The sequence below is a fragment of the Microcaecilia unicolor genome, chromosome 1, assembly GCF_901765095.1.
Source record: "Microcaecilia unicolor chromosome 1, aMicUni1.1, whole genome shotgun sequence".
Taxonomy (NCBI): Eukaryota; Metazoa; Chordata; class Amphibia; order Gymnophiona; family Siphonopidae; genus Microcaecilia; species Microcaecilia unicolor.
The window spans coordinates 639,697,697-639,718,391 of NC_044031.1; the positions used below are offsets into that span (position 1 = coordinate 639,697,697).

A 20,695-nucleotide genomic window follows, 5' to 3' on the forward strand; every position below is an offset into this window, starting at 1 on the left:
TTTTAGTTTATAATTGCTATGTAGCTTCTGTTTTAATAGTAATTTCTTACTGGATTTTTTTGATGTTTTGTAATCAGTTCTGTTTATTGTATCTCGCCTTGAATCTCAAATTGAGGGAGTTGGCGGGTGATAAGTCTGATATAACATAACATAACATATTCAGCAAAGGGCACTCTCCCCCGGATAATATAGCATGCCTAGAGTTATGTGCAGTTCTGCATATAAATCTAGGCATATTCTATAACTATGTGTGTAGATGAATTGTTTTAACAAGTTGTTAAGCGTCATTAACAGCTCTTATCAATAATGAGCATTAATTGGCAAAAATTATAATTTACATGTGTACATTGCTAAGCGTATTCTGTAATGTACTGCGCATGAATTCTAACACATGCAGGCAAAAAGGGGCGTGCTTAGGGGCATGGAAATGGGCATTTTGCGGGTGTTCCAAAATCTACATGCATTGTTATAAAATATGGACCAGTGTGCATAAATATATGCGCAGGGATTTATACTAGCTTTTCATTGGCGTGAATGGATACACGTAGATTTGGTTGTATGAATTATGCCTAAGTGTATAGATTTCATGCAGTATTTAGAATATGCTTTGGCGTAATTGTCTAATGCACGTTAATTTTAGACGTCGTATATAGAATCGGGCCCTCTGCGCACAGCACCCTTTGCTGAATACTATCGTAGCATGGGATCTTCCCAGTACCTAACTTTGGGCACCATTTACTGAATTCTGCCGAGTCTAGATTTTGAGAACAGTTTTCAACTGCCTTTAGCACAGTATCTTAGCAGCTTTTTAACAAGCAATTATCGGCACTAATTAGAATTAATTAAAATGTTTTGAGCATACATATAGCCACAAGTCAAAAAAGGAGGTGCAGAAATGGGAGGGTCATGGACGGATCAGGGGTGTTCCTTTCAGTTACATGCATAAATATAAGAATAAGGTGGGATCCGCACTTAATTTAGGCGCATGCTTTTGCACCATGTTTCTACCAGAGTAAATGGCCACACCTAAATTTAGTTGCAGCTCTTTTAAGTGTGGTTTATAGAACAGCGCTGAGCGGATTTTATTCAGCACCAATATTTTAGGCACCATATATAGAATTTAGTCCTAAATATATTTTTCATGATCCTTCTCAGCTGCAAATTTCCTGGACAATAATCTTACTCCCGTGTAAGGGGCCCTTTATGAAAGCTTAGTGTGCGCTAACGGAATTAATGTGCACTAAATGCAAAGAAGCTCTTTTTATATCTATGGGCTTTTTAGAATTTAGTGCATGCTAAATTTTTATAAAAGGGTCCCTAAGTTTGATAGCTGGTCATTAGTTTTATTGTAGGATTGATGAACATGATGCCTTTATTTTCCTTGTTTTCAATTAATAATTGCCTTATTCTTGTCACCACCATGTTTGTGGTCTTATAAACAACTTGCTTATTTTTCATTTTGCTTAATGAATTTTATCCTCTCTTTTGGTTTATTTTCTTTTTAACATGCTATTTCTAACATTTAGAATTGTTCCTGAGGACTCTGGGTAGAAAAAATTAAGATGTGCTCCCTATAACACCATTTCTCCCAATGTAGTGAGGACTGGGGTGGGGGTGAGGGTGAGGGTGAGGAGGAGTCCAATCAGAGCTGCAGTAAACAAACCCTGTAAAAAGCAAAAAGACCTGTATAGAAAACCTGTCACACTGAATCCAGCTCCAAATAAATAATAGAAATAGAAACTGACATGCAAGATATCAGAGAGACACACTTACCAAAGCTAACATATTACAAATAATAAATTCAGAAAAAAATACTTTTTTCTCCCTTTATTGTCATAAGAACATAAGAATAGCCATACTGGGTCAGACTAATGGTCCATCTAGCCCAGTATCCTGTTTCCAACAGTGGCCAATCCAGACACAAGAACCTGGTGGAAACCCAAATAGTAGCAACACTCCATGCTACCAATCCCAGGGCAAGCAGTGGCTTCCTCATGTCTGTCTCAATAGCAGACTATGGACCTTTCCTCCAGGAACTTATCCAAACCTTTTTTAAACCCAGATATGCTAATTGCTGTTACTACATCCTCCAGCAAAGAGTTCCAGAGCTTAACTATTCATTGAGGGAAAATATATTTCCTCCTATTTATCTGACCATTGCATTTGTCCCAGTGTCTATTTTCTGCGTTTTTCTGAGGGGTTTTTTCATTGTCCAGGGTGTCCTGTCCTTTTGACATTTCTTCTCTCTATGTCCACCTTCCATCGTTCCTCTGCATCCTGGGATGAAGCAGTCCCAAAAAGCCCCTCTATAGGGCAGGATCCAGGTAAAAGAGCCCTTATGTCTGGCATAACACCCAGCCTAAGGGAGAGAGAAGAACCAGAATGCCCTCAGCAAGGGAGGATTAAAGTTATTCCCTCTAGACCAGGGTTGTCCAACATCAGCCCTTGAGTGCCACAATCCAGTCAGGTTTTTAGGATTTCCCCCAATGAATATGCATGAGATCTATTTGAATGCACTGCCTCAACTGTATGGAAATAAATCTCATGCATACTCATTGGGGAAATCCTGAAAACCTGACCTGGCAAGAGTTGAGGTTACATATCTCTGCTCTAGACTAGAGACAAAGTTACCCCATTTAGCAGCCACGGGGAGTCCAAGTGACAAAGCCCAGTTTCCCTGGCTAAGAAAGCAATACGTCATGCCTCCTCCAAGGGGAAGTTGGGAGGAGGGGTCATTCTCATCCCAGCTGAAAACAGGAAGACTTGAACAAGGGAGGAGAGAACCAGGAAGGGGGAGGGGAGTCCTTCTCAGGCACCGAGGCCATGGATTACATGACAGCAGGAGCACCCAGCCTCGCCTTGAGTATTGTGATCAATTCTGGTCACCGTATCTCAAAAAAGATACAGTGGAATTAGAAAAGGTTCAAAGAAGAGTGACCAAAATGATAAAGGAGGTGGAACTCCTCCCATATGAGGAAAGTCTAAAGAGGTTAGGGCTTGGAAAAGAGAGGGCTGAAGAGGGATATGATCTAGGTCTACAAAATCTCGAGTGGTGTGGTGCGGGTAGAGGTGAATTAATTTTTCACTCATTCAAAAAGTACAATGACCAGGGGACACTCAATGAAACTGCATGGAAATACAAATAGGAGAAAATATTTTTTCACTCAACAAATAGTTAAGCTCTGGAACTCGTTGTCAAAGGATGTGGTAATGGCGGTTTAAAAAACGTTTGGAAAAGTTCCTGGAGGAAAAGTCCATAGTCTGTTATTGAGATGGACATGGGGGAAGCCACTGCTTGCCCTGGGATTGGTAGCATGGAATGTGCTACTAATTGGGTTTCTGCCAGGTACTTGTGACCTGGATTGGCGCTGCTGGAAGCAGAATATTGGCCTAGATAGACCATTGGTCTGACCCAGTATGGCTATTCTTATGTTACGTTCTTAAGTCTCTCTCTCTCTGTCTCCCCTCTGCTTCCGGTCCCATATCTCTTCTCCTCCTCCTTGCAGATCTGGCACCTCTCCAACCCCCTCCCCTTCCAGGTCTTCCAGATGCGTGGTGGTTGCTAGCAGCTCTGAAACAGGCTGCCTGCAGGCCAGCCCCACCAGGGCCTTCCCTGTGCTATAGCCTGCCACAGGACATTGCATCAGACAGGTGAGCTGCGGCACAGGAAAAGCCCTGGTGGGGCCAGCCCACAGGCAGTCTGTTTTCAACGCTGCCTCTGTAGTGACTGTTGCACATCTGGAGGACCAGTACATGGGGGGCAGCAGAGAAAGGGAAGGATGCCAGACTTGCAGGAGAGGGAGATGGTTCAACTACTGGTGGCCTCTACCACTGGGAGCCCTGGATATTTAACGGGCTTATTCAATGGTAGCTATGCTCCTGTTCCTGATAGAGTATTTGAAGAGGTTATGAAAAATTCAATGGACCATTTTTGGAGAACCCAGTCTGATCTGGCCCATTTTCCAACTTGAAGTGTCTTTTCACCATTTCTTCCCCCATGCCAAATTTGGAGAGTTATTTTGCTTTAAGACATTCTCAAATGCTTACAGTATGTATATATTCTTTCCAACGTCTGTTGGGTTCGAAAGAATAATAAGGTTAGCTTGGAGATAAATAATGGGAGACAATGGAGAATGCTAAGAAAAATTGAGCAGCACCCCATTATCTCTTCTGTACTTTAAAATATAAAACAATAAGTTCATACCATCTTAATTTTGGGAAATTGTTTTGATATCTCTTCAAAGATCTTCTTTGGAAAGGTTAGTTTAGAGAAGCACTTCTGAAAGAAACAGAATATTGAGCATAGACAATCCAACACAAATGTGCAAAATTCCCCAAGGGAAGAATAAGGCCATTGATATCATGCAATATACTGGAGATCTAGTGAAATTTGGTTGTGTACTTATTTATGTTGGGGTGGTAAGAGTGTGATGCTTTAGAGATGGGGTGGGGGTCACAGATGTTGGGGTGTCTTGCTTTGGATGTGGGTGTATTCTGGCTTTAGCTAGAAATTTCCTGTGTTCACTGTATCTACAGTAATTTGAGGGTCACCATTTCAAGGGCTCTTTAGTTAACTTTTGAATTTCTCACCAATTAATGGTTAATGCTTTTTCTTTGTATTTTAAATTCAAAGTATAATACCTTGAAAAGAAATTCAAAAAGGTGAACAAGAAAATAGACTATCAAGTCCATAACAAAAAACAAGAAGTATACAATTTAAATATGCACATAGAGGGGAGGTCTATCCATCAGTTACAGAAAGCTGACAAATTCAAAAATAGGAACTAGGAGAAACAAAGTGAATACTTGAATACTACTGCTTAAATATAGATCTGAAATGACCTTAATTGAGAGGGTTCATAGAATACATAACACGAGTCTTGTAAAGAACAATACATCTGCAAGGAAATCTCAACTGAAAAGTAGCCCCCAAGAAAGTAACCATCTGCTTTAACTTAAGAAATTTCTTCCTCCTTTTCTCTTTTCCTCTCTTTCCCTCCCTCACGCTTTTTGGCATTTGTATGATGTTATAATGCTTTCTAATATGTTATTCTGTTCTTAAATCAATAAAAATACTAAGACTTAAAAAAAAAGAAATTTCTTCCTCCTATTCAGTGTCCATTTTGAAACATCTGGGAACACTTGAACCTTTGCTCCCCCAAAATTTGTATCAACAGTTCTATAGTATAATTTTAACATAGACTCTTTCCCTTTGATATTCAAAGCCATTTAAATGGCCAGACATGGCCACTGACTGGTTAAATAGCATATTAGCGCATAACCGTGGATATTAAGTGGGAGATAATTGGTTAGCGCTTGCTAAATATCTGCAGTTAGCAGCTAGCCACATGACATAGCTGGTTAGGCACAGATATGCTCAGTGGTTAAAATAGGCCGCATAAATAGCAGGCCTATCTTTGACCACTAAAACCAGTTAGTGCTGAATATTGGCTCAACCAGTTAACTTTTTAGTACTTAAAAATACCCGTATATTCAATGCCAGTTGCCGAAAATGGCCCAGCATTGAATATCCAGGTTTAATACCAGCTGCAAACAGCAAAAGCGCTGCCTGTCGTTGGCTAAATATCGGGAATTTTGTCTTGATGGAATATAAATGATACCAATAGAGTACATCTGCCAGATACTTCCTCAGAAGACACTAATATAACCAAAACATCAAATGGAGAAGGAGATGTCTGAACTGGTTGATTTGGTTGAGTCACGTGGGAGGAGTATTTTCGATAGAACATCTAAATCAGAATTTGGATGTTTTTACACAAAAGGTCCAAATCTGAACAGGAAAGAAGGTCATTTTCAAAAAAGATAGACGTCTATCTTTTGTTTTCGAAAATACTATGGACGTTTTGCTTTTTGGATGTTTTGTGATTTGTACGGGTTTTTTTTGGGCCAATTTCGGGAAAAAAAAACGTCCAAGTGCAAAATGTCCAAAATCAAGCCATTGGGACATAGGAGGAGCCAGCATTTTTAGTAGACTTGTCCCCCTGACATCCTAGGACAGCAATAGGGCACCCTAAGGGGCACTACAGTGGACTTCATAAACTGCTCCCAGGTACACATCTGACCATTGCTCCCTTACCTTGTGTGCTGAGCCCCCCCAAAACCCATCCCAAACCCACTACCCCCAACTGTACACCACTATCATAGCCCAGTGGGTTTCTGGTGAATTTTGGAGGGCTCACAGTTTCCTCCACAAGTGTAACAGGTAGGGGGAGGTAGGAGCCCGGGTCCACCTGTCTGAAGTGCACTGCACCTACTACTAAACTACTCCAGGGACCTGCATGCTGCTGTAATGGACCTGAGTATGACATCTGACACTGGCATAGAGGCTGGCAAGTAATGTTCTTTATCACAATTTTTGGGGGTGGGAGGGGGTTAGTGACCACTAGGGGAGTAAGGGAGGTCATCCCTGATTCCCTCCAGTGGTCATCTAGTCATTTGGGGCACCTTTTTGTGCCTTATTTGTAATAAAAACAGGTCTAGCTCAAAACGTCTGTTTTAGACTTGGACATTTTTGTTTTGTTCCATTATGACTGAAAGACGTCTAAGTCTTAGGAATGCCCAAGTCCTGCCTTGAACACGCCCCTGGCATGCCCCCTTGAGATTTAGACATCCTTCTGACGGACTTCAGAGAAAAACGTCTAAATAGAGGTTTCAAAAATACTGATTTGGACGTTTTTGTGAGATAAAAGTCCAAATGCAGACATGTCACTTTTTGGATGTTTTTCTGTTTTGAAAATGAGCCCCATAGTAGATCTTTGTAGAGGGAGTACTACTGAATCTGGGTATTTCAACACACTCTCAAATAGATCCTTAGGAAAAAATTAGATTGTGGAAAGTTCAGGAATCTCAAATTTAAGGATCTGGTTGAGTTTTCCAGATCTCAGTCTTTCTAATCAATTGCTTTGCCCTTTATCTTGAAATCATAATGCTCTGACCTTGTTTTTTTAATTCCTCAACTGAGGATTCCATGCATCTGCTGAGTGTGTCTGCAGCAGTGTTGTGTCAGCCTGGGAGGTAAGTGGCTGTGAGAAAGGCACCCTGGGCTAGTGCATAGTTCCACATCTTCATGGCTTCTTTGCGGAGGGTGAAGGAACTGGTGCCACCTTGTTTGATCGGGTCACCTAATTGCCAGTTTAAATGAGAGCAATCAGACTGGTTATCCATTGCCTGAAAATGCAGAGAGCATAGTAGACTGCTCTGAGTTCCAGATGGATGATGTGGAGATGTCATTGTGCGGAGGTCATGAAGGGTGGCTTGTAATAACAAGAGGGGCATGTTAGATTCACCAACAGGTGTACTATGAAGACGTGGCTAAGACAAATGTGATGGTATGCACTCTGGAAATAATATTAAACACCACATCCAAACAGCTATGTGAGTTCACTCTCAGTATAAGTTCTGATAGATCATATGAATGTGTAACTCTAATAAAGCAAATAATTTATTTAGAAGAATATAATAAACAAATCACTATTACAAGAGTGATGGACAAACAAATGAATAAAAAAGAAATAAAAAAAACATGAAATATTACAAAAGTCAAAGAACAAAAGTAAATATCAGGTCTTTGTTAAGACAAACACACATAGGTCCCTATGGCACTCAGTTATGCCACCTGTTCGTTACCCAATGGAATGCAATTACAGAGCTTGACTTATAAGCTTCATGATAAGACAAGTCTGACCTTGGAAACAGCTGGATTGTGAACAGTGTATGACGTTCCAATGATGATCAGCAGGTATTGTTGTCCTGACAGATAAGTTGAAATCAGCTCAGACGTTGTTGTTGATGGATGATGCCTTTTATACCATTCTGATAACAGCAGTTGCTGATGTTTTGACAACACCATGCTAGATGATTGGGTTGTGTCCAGTATGGTTTGGTTATAACACTATAAGAATGTCTTTCAATGTCACTCTTGATGCTTTTCTAGGAACTCTGGTTCCAAATTGTATTGAGAGATCATTGTGACCAAGACCCTTACATAGTTCACAGCCTTGAATTGACCAGGTTTCTTAACAGGGACCCACGCAAGTTCAGACAGGTAAAAATCTTTAATTAGAACAAACAAGACTCAGCAGAGTTCTAATTCATAGTACAGGTTTCTCTATTAGAGCATAGCACCATAGAATTGATGATAAGCATTCACAATACCTTGGGCACAAGTTGGCATGCTCTGTAAACACCCATTATTTGTGGCAGAGCTCATACTCCTAAAGGCTCCCCAGACCAATTTGGAAGCATCTGTGGTAAGTATTACTTGAGCTGTTGGTGACTGAAAAGGCTTTCCTTTGTCAAGGTGGTGATGGTGGGCCCATCACCTCAAGGCTTGTTGTGACTCACTGTCAATTTTGATCACAGAGAAGAGAGGTTGTGAGAATTGGTCCCATTGGCACTTCAGGTGCCTCTGAAGGGTCTGCATGCAGAGCTGGGCTAGGGGAAGAAAGTGTACTATGGACGCTATGTGACCCAGTAGGTGGAAGACTGATCTCACAAGCAAGAGTGATGATGTTGTCCACCCTTGATAGCAGGAGGAAGGCTCTGGACTATGTGGTGATTAGCCTTGCACCTGTAAAATCCAGAGTTTGAGTAGGGTTAGTGTGGATTTTGCAGAGGTGATAAGAAAGTCCAATCTTTAGAGAAGCTGGATAGTTGTCTGGAGGGCTTCTATGGTTTGCTGGGGGATGGTGCCAGTAATAAGCCATTCATCCAGGTATGGAAAGATGAAGATGACAAAAACTCATTTTGTGAAAAGTCTTGGCATTGATTAAAGGCTAAAGGGTAAATTGTAGGTATTTGTGATGGGAAGGATGAATGGGGATGTGGATGTAAGCATCCTTTAGGTCTAGTGCAGCCAGCCAGCCAGTCATTGGGTTGGAGTAACAGGAAGATTGTGCTGAGGGAATATATTTTGATTTTTTCCCATTTGAAATGCATGTTGAGACCCCTTAGGATGAGGATGGGGTACATGCCTCTGGTCTTCTTGGGGATCAGGAAGTAGAGTGAAAAAATGCTTATCTGGCCTCTGATTTATTTATTTATTTTATTTATTTAATTGCATTTGTATCCCACATTTTCCCACCTATTTGCGGGCTCAGTGTGGCTTACAATACATTGTGAATGATGGAAATACGGTTTCTTACAATACGATTATGGGTTATATTGTGAATAGATTAGGAAGACAGAGTCAGATCAGTCGCCTTTGGGGAGTAGAAACTAAAGGATATGGTGTAGGGGAATAACTACGTTGATCGAATAATAGCAAGTAAGCAATGGGGTAGACAGTTTTTATCTGTGGGTAGATATTGAATGGGAGAGAGTATGGGGACGTGGAGTACGTGGGGTAATATCTTGAGGTATTGTTATGATGTATATGGGATTTATATGTTTTGATCCTTGCGGTATGTTTTGTCAAAGAGATAGGTCTTCAATCGTTTGCGGAAGTCTGTCAACTCATAGACCGCTCTCAGGCCGCGTGGCAGTGCGTTCCAGAGTTGCGTGCTCTTGTAGGAGAAGGTTGATGCATGTAGTCCTTTATACTTTATACCTTTGCATTTAGGGAAGTGGAGGTTGAGGAAAGTTCTGGATGATTTTTTGGCGTTTCTGGGTGGCAGGTCTACCAAGTCAGACATATATGCAGGGGCTTCACCGTGAATGATTTTGTGCACTAATGTGCATATTTTAAAGGTGACACGTTCCCTGAGTGGGAGCCAGTGTAGTTTCTCGCGTAATGGTGCTGCGCTTTCGTATTTTGGTTTTCCGAAGATGAGTCTGGCTGCTGTATTCTGGGCTGTCTGAAGTTTTCTCATTATTTGTAGCCTGCGTATAATGAGTTGCAGTAATCCAGATGGCTTAATACGAGTGATTGTACCAGGTTGCGGAAGACAGATCTTGGAAAGAATGGTTTTATTCTTTTCAGCTTCCACATGGAGAAGAACATCTTTTTTGTTGTGTTGTTCACGTGAGTCTCAAGTGTAAGGTGGCGGTCGATTGTTACTCCAAGGAGTTTTAGATTTTCTGAAATTGGCAAGTTTAGTTTAGGTGTGTTGATAGTAGTATATTTTGTTGTATTGTATTGGGAAGTTAGTATGAGGCATTGAGTTTTTTCTGCGTTCAATTTCAGTCGGAATGCATCTGCCCAGGTGTTCATGATGTGTAGACTTTGGTTGATTTCGTTAGAGATTTCGTTAATGTTTTGTTTAAAAGGAATATATATCGTTACATCATCGGCATATATGTAAGGGTTAAGGTTATGGTTTGATAGAAGTTTTGCTAGTGGGGTCATCAGTAGGTTGAAAATTGTAGGGGAGAGGGGAGATCCCTGCGGTACTCCGCACTCAGGTGTCCATGCAGCAGATGTGGTTGAATTTGATGTGACTTGGTATGATCGTGAGGTTAAGAACCCCTTGAACCAATTTAGGACATTGCCTCCGATGCCGAAATATTCAAGAATGTGTAATAGGATTCCGTGGTCAACCATGTCAAAGGCACTTGACATGTCAAATTGTAGGAGGAGTATATTGGAGCCAGTTGCGATCCGTTGCTTAAATTTGGTCAGTAGGGTAGTTAATGCTGTCTCTGTGCTGTGATTCGAACGGAATCCTGATTGGGCATCATGTAGTATTGAGAACTTGTCGAGATAACTTGTGAGTTGTTTGGTTACCACTCCTTCTGTTATTTTGGTTATTAGTGGTATGGATGCCACTGGTCTATAGTTAGTTAATTCACTAGCGTTTTTCTTTGTGTCTTTGGGTATTGGGGTGAGTAAGATTTTTCCTTTTTCCTTTGGGAAAAGACCGTTTTGTAGCATGAAATTCAGGTGGTTCATTAAGTCTAATATGAATTGATGAGGAGCTGATTTCATGAGGTTGCTTGGGCAGATGTCTAGTTTGTATTGGGACTTGGCGAATCTTTTAAGCGTTTTAAAGATAAGGTCTTCTGACAGTACTTCGAATTCGGTCCAGATCCTGTCTGCTGGGTGTATTCCGTCTTCAGGGTCTAGGCAGTTTAGGAATGTTGTGTATTCGGTAGGGCTGGTGGGTATTCTAAGTCGTAGTTGTGTGATTTTCTCTTTGAAGTATTTCGCGAGGTCGTCGACCCCTGGTATTGCTTTGTTATTGTTTGTGACAGGTGTAGTGTCTAGCAGCTTATTTACAAGGTGGAAGAGTTTGTGCGTGGAATCTGTTGTATTGCATCAGCTCTGAGGAGGGAGGGAGCTGAACTCGAGTTGCAGTAGGGCAGTTTAATCTGAAGAACATGGATGTTGCTTGGGGGGGGGGGGGGGGGCTAACAGGGGGTAGTGCCTGGAAGCTGAGGTACTATCCAGCATAATTCTCAGGAACCAGATGTCTATGGTGATTGCTGCCTGTGCAGGGCAGAAGTGAGCCAGGCAACCTCCTACTGGATATCAGTGTAGTCAAAAGTCTTGGTTAGCCTTAGGCATGGGTATGGATTTTTGTGGCTTGCGCTCCCTGGGTCTGTTGTGAATCTGGTGCAATTGAGGTCTTGATCATTGCTGTGTCAGATGATTATAGGAATAGGGCTGATAGCACCTTTAGTTGTAGTAGGAATATGTTCTCTTGCTGGATAATGAGCATGATGCTCTGGAGGTGGATGGTGTATTGATCCTGAATGATCATGCAATGATCTTTGATAAGGTTGTTGTCAGAGCTGTCCTGTCTGGTTTCTGCACAAAGGTATGCAGTACTCTGTTTGTCAGTCTCTGCATTGTAGGGAAAGTGAAAAGGAGCCATCGGTGCCGGAGTAGGCGACACTAGAGTAGTTGGGTGACCTGTCACTGCACTGGGAGGATAAGTAGGCATGTTTACCAGTGCTGTTCACTGTCCCTGCACTGCTGGGCAGAACCAGATTGGTAGGCAGATCTAGAGGACATTCTTGGGCTCTATGCCCTATTGCTGTACTGAAGGATGGTGCCAGGCAATGTGTTGGGGCTGTCTGCCTTATTGCTTCACTGGCAGGTAGCTCCAGGGGAAGTCTGACTGCAATCTTGGCATCAAGAGGGACAGTCCTGTTTCAGGTTATTTGCCTGCCCGGACCGTGTTAGAAACACTTGTCAATGGAGGAACATTTGCAGGGACAATATCAGGGCTAAAGAACACGCCATGTGACTTTAGATAGGTCTAGAGGAAGGGGCAGTGGTGGCAGCCATGCAGAGGAGTGCAGGTAGGTGTTTGTTCAGCTGTAGAGATTTGGATCTCATTTAATACTTTGCTTTGGCTCTTGAGAGCTCTTGGAAACATGCAAGAACATTTTGTGTAGGCAGGCACACTATGTTCAGGCCTGAGGCAATGGACTCACACATAGTGGTTGTCTGAAAATGCCATGTTTTTGGAGCACTGTGGGCATTTTTAAAACCTGGCTTTGCTGAATTTTCTTTGCTAGTTTTCTGTGTCTTCTATGGAGAAGGCCCCCAGGGTGCAGGTGGCACCAGGGGCCCAGCAGTGGAGGAGTGTATTGGCTCAGGGAGCTCTGCAAAGGAGGCAGCTCCTGGGAATGCGATCAGTGTTTGGAGCTCAGCAGCTGGAACTACTACTACTACTACTAATCATTTCTATAGTGCTACTAGACGTACGCAGCGCTGTACACTTGAACATGAAGAGACTGTACCTGCTCAACAGAGGTTACAATCTAATTGGGACAGACAAACAGGACAAATAAGAGATAAGGGAATATTAAAGTGAGGATGATAAAATAAGAGTTCTGAACAAGTGAATAAGGGTTAGGAGTTAAAAACAGCATCAGCCTGACTAGGCTTTCATTGGATGTCCAGCAGCCACTACCCCAGTGAGTTTCAGCAGAAGGGTGAGATTTGGGGACTTGGTGGGGAAAGACAAGGGTAGAGATTCAGAAGAGGAGAAAAGGGTGGGACTTAGGCCACAATTCAGCTCATTTTCGAAAGAGATCTCCGGCCATCTTCCGACACAAATCGGGAGATGGCCGGCGATCTCCTGAACCCCGCCAAATCGGTATAATTGAAAGCCGATTTTGGCCGGCGCCAACTGCTTTCCATCACGGAGCCGGCGAAATTTCAAGGGGGCATGTCGGTAGGGTAGAGAAGGCAGGACGGGGGCGCGACAGAGGAGTGCTCATGAGATGGCCAGCTTCGCCCTATAATGGAAAAAAAAAGCCAGGCTTGACAAGCATTCGCCGGCTTTACTTGGTTTCTTTTTTTTCACGACCAAGCTTCACAAAGGAGCCCCAATTGACCAAATGACCACCGGAGGGAATCGGGGATCATCTCTCCCTACTCCCCCTCCAGTGGTCACCAACCCCCTCCCACCCAAAAAAACCCAAACCTTCTTTGCCAGCCTCTATGCCAGCCTGAAATGTCATACACAGCTCCCTGACAGCAGTATGCAAGTCCCTGGAGCAGTTTTTAGTGGGTACAGTGCACTTCAGGCAGGTGGACCCAGGCCCATCCCCCCCTCCCTACCTGTTACACTTGTGGTGGTAAATGGGAGCTCTCCAAACCCCCCCCCCCCAAACCCACTGTACTCACGTGTAGGTGCCCCCCTTCACCCATAAGGGCTATGGTAATCGTGTAGAGTTGTGGGGAATGGGTTTGGGGGGGGGGGGGATTTGGGGCTCCTCAGCACACAAGGTAAGGGAGCTATGTACCTGGAAGCTACTGTTATTTTTTTTTAATTTTTAGAAGTGCCCCCTAGGGTGCCCGGTTGGTGTCCTGGCATGTGAGGGGGGCCAGTGCACCAGGGGCGTAGCCAGACAGCAGATTTTGGGTGGGCCTAGGCAAGAAGTGGGTGGGCACAAAATGTTCTCTCCTCCACCCCCACATGAAAAAAATTTCTCAGCTGGTGGGAAAATGTTTCTCTCCAGCCTCCACCTTGGTAGTCTGCAGCAGGCATGCGCTGAAAACTGAGCATGCGAAGGTGCCAGTATTGTGCAGAGCAGCATTTTCATTACCATGTGCTACTGTTGGATGGGCCTGAGCCCTAAGTGGGTGGGCCCTGGCCCACCCAGGCCCACCTGTGGCTACGCCACTGCAGTGCACTACAAATGCTGGCTCCTCCTCTCTTGCATTTCGCCGGGTTTGAGATGGCCGGGCCCGGTTTCCATTATGGCTGAAAAACGAAGCCGGCCATCTCCTCTACACCCGGCGATCGATTTAGCCGGCCCCAACCGTATTTCGAAAATACGGTTGGCTCCATCCCCTTGTGGTGCCGGCCCCGAAGATGGCCGGCCAGCTATTTGGCCGGCACTGTTCGATTATGCCCCTCAATGCTACACCTACATAAAGATTCAACTGAGAGATAGGAAGGTATCAGGAGCTGCTACCTTGGCAAAAAGACTAAGTGGCTAAAAGAGTGTTGGTTACAGACTATTTGGAGCATTACTATTGAACTCTATGCATTTCAGTGTTTCATCCAATACAAAGCCCTAGTCATTACTTATCATTTAATACTGATATACAACTGTATAGAAATACCTATACATAGTTCAATAAATGGTTCAAAGCTTTTTGTTTACAGCTTTGCTCACAGAGGTCATTTTTGAGTTTCTTGGTTGGGGGGCGGGGGGGGGGGGGGGGGTAAAGGGTAAACCCTCCTCAGGTGGAGGCACCAGAAGCTTAAGAGACTGCCGGAGCCTGCCCTAGGGAGTCTCCAGCCAGGTTGGGCCCCAGACTCAGGGATACCCACAAAGGGGCATTACACTAGCACTCTTCTGGCTACACCACCATGTTACATTATTTCACCGCCTTGAGATCCTCAGACACAATCACCCCAATGTCTCTCTCCTGTTCATTGCATGCCAGTCTCTTTCCCTCTAGCATAAACTGCTCTTTGCATTAAATTTTAGACCATTCTTCTAATTTTTGTAGATCCCTTTTCATGTTGTCCACTCTCTTCAGGGTGTCCACTCTGTTGCAAATCTTTGTGTCATCTGCAAAAAATGCTAACTTTTCCTTCTAACTCTTCAGCAACGTCACTCACATATATGCTGAATAGAATTGGCCACCGTACTAATCCCTGAGACACTCTGCAACTTACCTTTCTATTCTTTGAATTCCATATACCAGCACCCTCTGCTGTCTGTCAACTAGTTTCCAATCCAATTCACCACTTTCCCCAAGATTCTATATATGGCACTACAGATCCAAGATGTGCACATAAATAAATTAGTCAATAAGCTGTTAGCTATCAATTAATTGATATTAATAATTATTGAAGTTAATTGGCATCAATTTGGATTTGCACACGTATATGCCTGTGCACTATTCTATAACACCAAGAGGGGCATAATCGAAAGGGACGCCCAAGTTTTGCTGAGGACGTCCTCACAAAACATCCTGGTGGAGGGGCAGAGAAACCCATATTTTCAAAACAAGATGGACGTCCATTTTTTGTTTCGATAATACGGTTGGACACACCCAAATTTTGACATTTAGGTTGTCCTTAGAGATGGTCGTCCCTAGACTTGGTCATTTCTGATTTTTGGCGATAATGGAAACCAAGGACGCCCATCTCAGAAATGACTAAATGCAAGCCCTTTGGTTGTAGGAGGAACCAACATTTGTAGTGTACTGGTCCCCCTCACATGCCAGGACACCAACCGGGCACCTTAGAGGGCACTGCAGTGGACTTCAGAAATTGCTCCCAGCAACATAGCTCACTTACCTTGTGTGCTGAGCCCCCCCAAATCCAGTACCCACCACTGTACACCACTACCATAGCCCTTACGGGTGAAGGGGGGCACCTAGAATGTGGGTACAGTGGGTTTCTGGAGGGTTTTGGAGGGCTAACATTTACCACCACAAGTGTAACAGGTAGGGGGGATGGGCCTGGGTCCGCCTGCCTGAAGTGCACTACACCCACTAAAACTGCTCCAGGTACCTGCACTGCTGTGATGGACCTGAGTATGACATTTGAGGCTGGCATAGAGGCTGGCACAAAAGATTTTTAAAGATGTTTTTTTAAGGGTGAGAGGGGGTTAGTGACCACTGGGAGAGTAAGGGGAGGTCATCCCCGATTCTCTTTGGTGGTCATCCGGTCAGTTTGGGCACCTTTTTGTGGCTTGGTTGTAAGAAAAACAGGACCAGGTAAAGTCGTACAAGTACTTGTCAGGGATGCCCTTTTTTTTCCATTATTGGTCGAGGATGCCCACGTGTTAGGCATGCCCAAGTCCCGCCTTCGCTATGCCTCCGACATGCCCCTGTGAACTTTGGTCGTCCCCGCGACAGAAAGCAGTTGGGGACGCCCAAAATCGGCTTTCGATTATGCCGATTTGGGTGACCCTGTGAGAAGGACGCCCATCTTCCGATTTGTGTCAAAAGATGGGCATCCTTCTCTTTCGAAAATAAGCCTGTAAGTACCTAAATCTCATAGCATGCAAATCAAAAAGGAGTGTGGCCAAGGGAGGGTCAGGGATGTTATGAAAATTTGCATGCAGTTTTACAGAATAGCACTATTTATGCACCCAAATGCCATGAGTGGAGCACCGGCATTTACATCAGGTTTCAGCTGGCATAAATGCTATCACCCACATTTGGGCGTGAGAATCAGCACTATGTGCTATTCTATGAAGGAAGCTCAGACTAGAGTATCCTTTGTAGAGTAGCATGTAGTGCAAAATGTTTCCATCACTGATTTTTGAGTGCCATTTACTGAATCTGGCTCTTTGTGACCTAAGTTTAGCCCACTGAGTTTATTCATGATTCTCCTATGAGTCCTTACTGAAGTCCGAGTAGACTACATCTAGTGTGTGCTTGTGACAAAAGTAATTGTCCCACTTGTAAATTGCATAGCTATTGTTTATGATATGCATTTCCTTTGTTTGGCCAGCAGATGGTGACTGTCATTTGATTGTAAAATTGTTACAGAACTGCCAGTTTCTTCTTCCCACCAAATGCTGTTAGCTTAGCTTAAGCTGTGAGGTAATTTGTTTAGTCTCAGATAAGGTTCTCTTTTCCTGAGACCCTGTGAACAATTAGACTTGATAACCTGTGAGCAGCTATATCTTGTTGCTGAACTCCTCAAGTACTACTTAAGTAGTAAACACATGTCTAGATAGTTTTATATTTGATCTTTATTCAGTTCTCTGTTATTGCCTGTTCTTTTCCATCTGTTTTATATGGTTCACTGTTCTGCTCTGACAATAAACCTGATTAGTTTATTGACTCTGCTATCCTGGACTGACTAAGAAACCTGGTGATTTGGTCTGTGGGTGCTTTCTGGGAACTGTGGGACCCCTGATGTGTGGCCCTAGTAGCCTAGAAATCACCGGGGAATAACCTGAGAGTGGGAGACTTTCTCAGAGGCAAGTGAAACCCAGTCGGTGGGGGTGGAGAATGCTAATGTAGAGCACAAACGGCAGCTGCAGTTTGACCTGAGCAGTGCTGGGGATAGACCTTCTAAGTGGCCACAGAGTTAACCCCAGGCAGGTGACTAGGCATTTCATCACAGTGCCCACTATCCAATTCTCTGGTCACCCAGTCAAAGAAATCAATCAGATTTGTTTGGCATGATTTTTCTTTGGTAAAACCGTGTTGCCTCAGATATTATAACCCATTGGATTCCAGGAAATTCACTATCCTTCGTTGAGCATCGCCTCCATTACCTTTACAGCCACTGAATTAAGGCTTACTGACCCATAGGTTCCCACATTTTCTCTGCCTCCATTTTGTGAATAGGGACAACACCCACTCTTCTCCAATCCTATGGAACCTCTCCTGTCTGCAAGAAAATTTTTAACAGGACCTGAAAGAATCTCTCTGAGCTCCCTCAAGATTCTGGATTGGATTCCGCCCGGCCCATGGCTTTTTCCACTTTCGGTTTTTCAAGTTGGCCATAAATGCTTTCTTCTGTGAATGATGTGATATTAATTTCATTCTTATATGTACCTGTATGGATTTTCTTCTATCTGAGTCCTTTCAAGTCCTTTTTATAGCCATATTTCAGGCTCCAATAAAGTTGATATGTTATACCATATTTGGGGTCCTATTCAACTGGCATGGTATTAATTTAAAAACCAGAATTTAAATTCATAAATACAATCAGCACTCTTATGTGTATAATTAGCAGTGCTGAAAAAATATGCAAGGCTGTCACCACATCAGTGCTATATATTTAGCAGGCCTATACATACAATTTATCCAAATAGCAGCAGAATATCTCCCACTTTCTGGATAATTTTGTGGCCTGCCCTCTATCTGCTTTCATTCTGCTCTTTCCTTTATAAATAATATTGGGACATTCAGCCAGATTTTCACCCTGACACTATCCATATAAAGGCCATGGATAGGCAAGTTATATGTTCACTGGCTCCTGTTAAACATGTAACTTGCTTTGGATATCGGCCCCATTATTGTTAATGTCTAGGTTATTAATGCGAGTCTCTTGTAACGAGGCAACATCAGTATTGAGACTTTTTAGATAGGAAGATAATTTTGGGGGTTACATAAGTACATAAATACATAAGTATTTCCTTACTGGGACAGACTGAAGGTCCATCAATCCCAGTATCCTGTTTCTAACAGTGGCCAATCCAGGTCACATGTACCTGGTAAGATCCCAAAAAAAGTACAATACATTTTACGCAGCTTATCCTAGAAATAAGAAGTGGATTTTCCCCAAGTCCATTTTAATAATGTTCTATGGACTTTTCCTTTAGGAAGCCATCCAAACCTTTTTTTAAACCCTGCTAAGCTAATTGCGTTTACTACATTCTCTGGCAATGCATTCCAGAGTTTAATTACACGATGAGTGAGGAAAAATTTTTTCTGATTCATTTTAAATGTATTACTTTGTAGCTTAATCATGTGCCCCCTAGGTCTAGTATTTTTGGAAAGAGTAAACAAGCGATTCATGTCTACCCATTCCACTCCACTCATTAATTTATAGATCTCTATAATATGTCCCCTCAGCCATCTTTTCTCCAAGCTGAAAAGCCCTATCCGCTTCAGCCTTTCCTCACAGGGAAATCTTCCCATTCCCTTTATTATTTTCGTCACCATTCTCTGTACCTTTTCTAATTCCACTTTATCTTTTTTGAGATGCGGTGACCAGAATTGAATACAATATTTGAGGTGCATGGACCAATACAAAGGCATTATAACATCCTCACTTTTGTTTCCATTCCTTTCCTAATAATACCTAACATTCTATTTGCTTTCTTAGCTGCTGCTGCACACTGAGCAGAGGGTTTCAATGTATCATCAATGCAGACAGCTAGATCCCGTTCCTGGGGTTATTGGCCCTTTAATAAGAGAGATGTTGGTGTGCCTTTACTTGAAAAATGGTTGGGAAACTGTTCCAGGAGATGAGCTGCAGCATATGATGACTCGCTTTTTATGCTAACCTCTCAGGAAAGCCTACCTCCCCAATTTAAATCTAAATGTTCTCTCCAGATCCTACAGAAGCCATTGATTTATACTTTGAAAATTCACTAAGGGGCTCATTTTCAAAAGAGAAAAATGACCAAAAAGTGGCATAAAGCCGCATTTGGACATTTTTCTCACAAAAACGTCCAAATCGGTATTTTCAAACCATATTTTAGACCTTTTTCAATGAAGTCCGTCAAAAGTGCATTCATATCACAAGAGAGCGTGTCGGGGGGCGTTTGATGGTGGGATTAGGGCGTACCTAACACTTGGACATTTTACAGCCGTAATGGGAACAAAACAAAAACGTCCAGGACTAAAACCATGACATTTGATCTAGACCTGTTTTCAGAACCAATAGGGCACAAAAAGCTGCTCTAAATGGCCACCGGAGGAATCAGAGGTGACCCCCCCAATACCCCCCCTAGTTGTCAGTGACCCTCTCCCACCCCCCAAGAAATTGAATAAAAAGATGACTTACCCTCCCTCTATGACAGCCTCAGATGATAAGTCAGATCTATTAGAGCAGCATGCAAGTCCCTGGAGTATTTAGTGGTCAGTGGAAGTACACAATAGGGGACACAGGTCCCCTATCTCCCTCTACCTGTCACACTTGTGGTGGAAACTGTGACCCCTCCCAAAGTCTTCAGAACCCTACTGTACCCATATATTGGTGCTCCCTTCACCCTAAGGGCTATTGTAGTGGTATACAGTGTGGTGGGGGGGGGGGTAGTGGGTTTTTGGTGGGTTTTGGGAGGTGCTCAGGGACAAGATAAGGGAGCAAAGGTGAGATGTTGTACCTGGGAACATTTTTAGGACATGCACAGAAGTGCCCTCTAGGTGCCCCATTGCTATCCTGGGATGTCTGGGGGACCAGTCTACTAAAAATGCTGGCTTCATCCTACAACCCAATGGCATAAATCTCTATGTTTTGCAATTTATTTTTGAAATAGAACCAAAAAAAAAATCCAAAGCACAAACCTAACAGTATTAAAAAAAAATAGACTTTTTTTTCTTTTCAAAAATGACCTTCTTTCTGCAAAACGTCCAAAATCGGACGTAGACGTCATGTCGAAAATGATCCTCCACGTATTCTAGAAATGTCTGAAATAACATAAGAGTTCAGAGATTCTGCGACAGTTTATGTTAGCTCCATTTCATCATACAGTATGTTTTCCAGGTTTTCTAAATAAATGTTTTGGAAGTTAAGAACTGAACTTGTCCTCATATAGGAAGCTAAATCAATGTTTAGCAGTCTGTATATCTGTATAATATTGCATGTAGCGAGGACAGAAAAGATGGATTTGCTGATAATTGACC

At 42.9% G+C, this 20,695-nt stretch overlaps 1 protein-coding gene across 1 annotated transcript in view; it reads right to left on the minus strand.

Annotated features, from left to right (window-relative positions):
- Window positions 1–20,695, minus strand: part of LOC115482132 (glycine-rich cell wall structural protein-like) — a gene marked incomplete in the record, with an annotated part of 302,370 nt that overhangs the window by 161,402 nt on the left and 120,273 nt on the right. Inside the window, 1 exon segment of the mRNA XM_030221707.1 lies at window positions 4,205–4,279. Within this exon segment, the coding sequence (XP_030077567.1) occupies window positions 4,205–4,279 (75 nt within the window).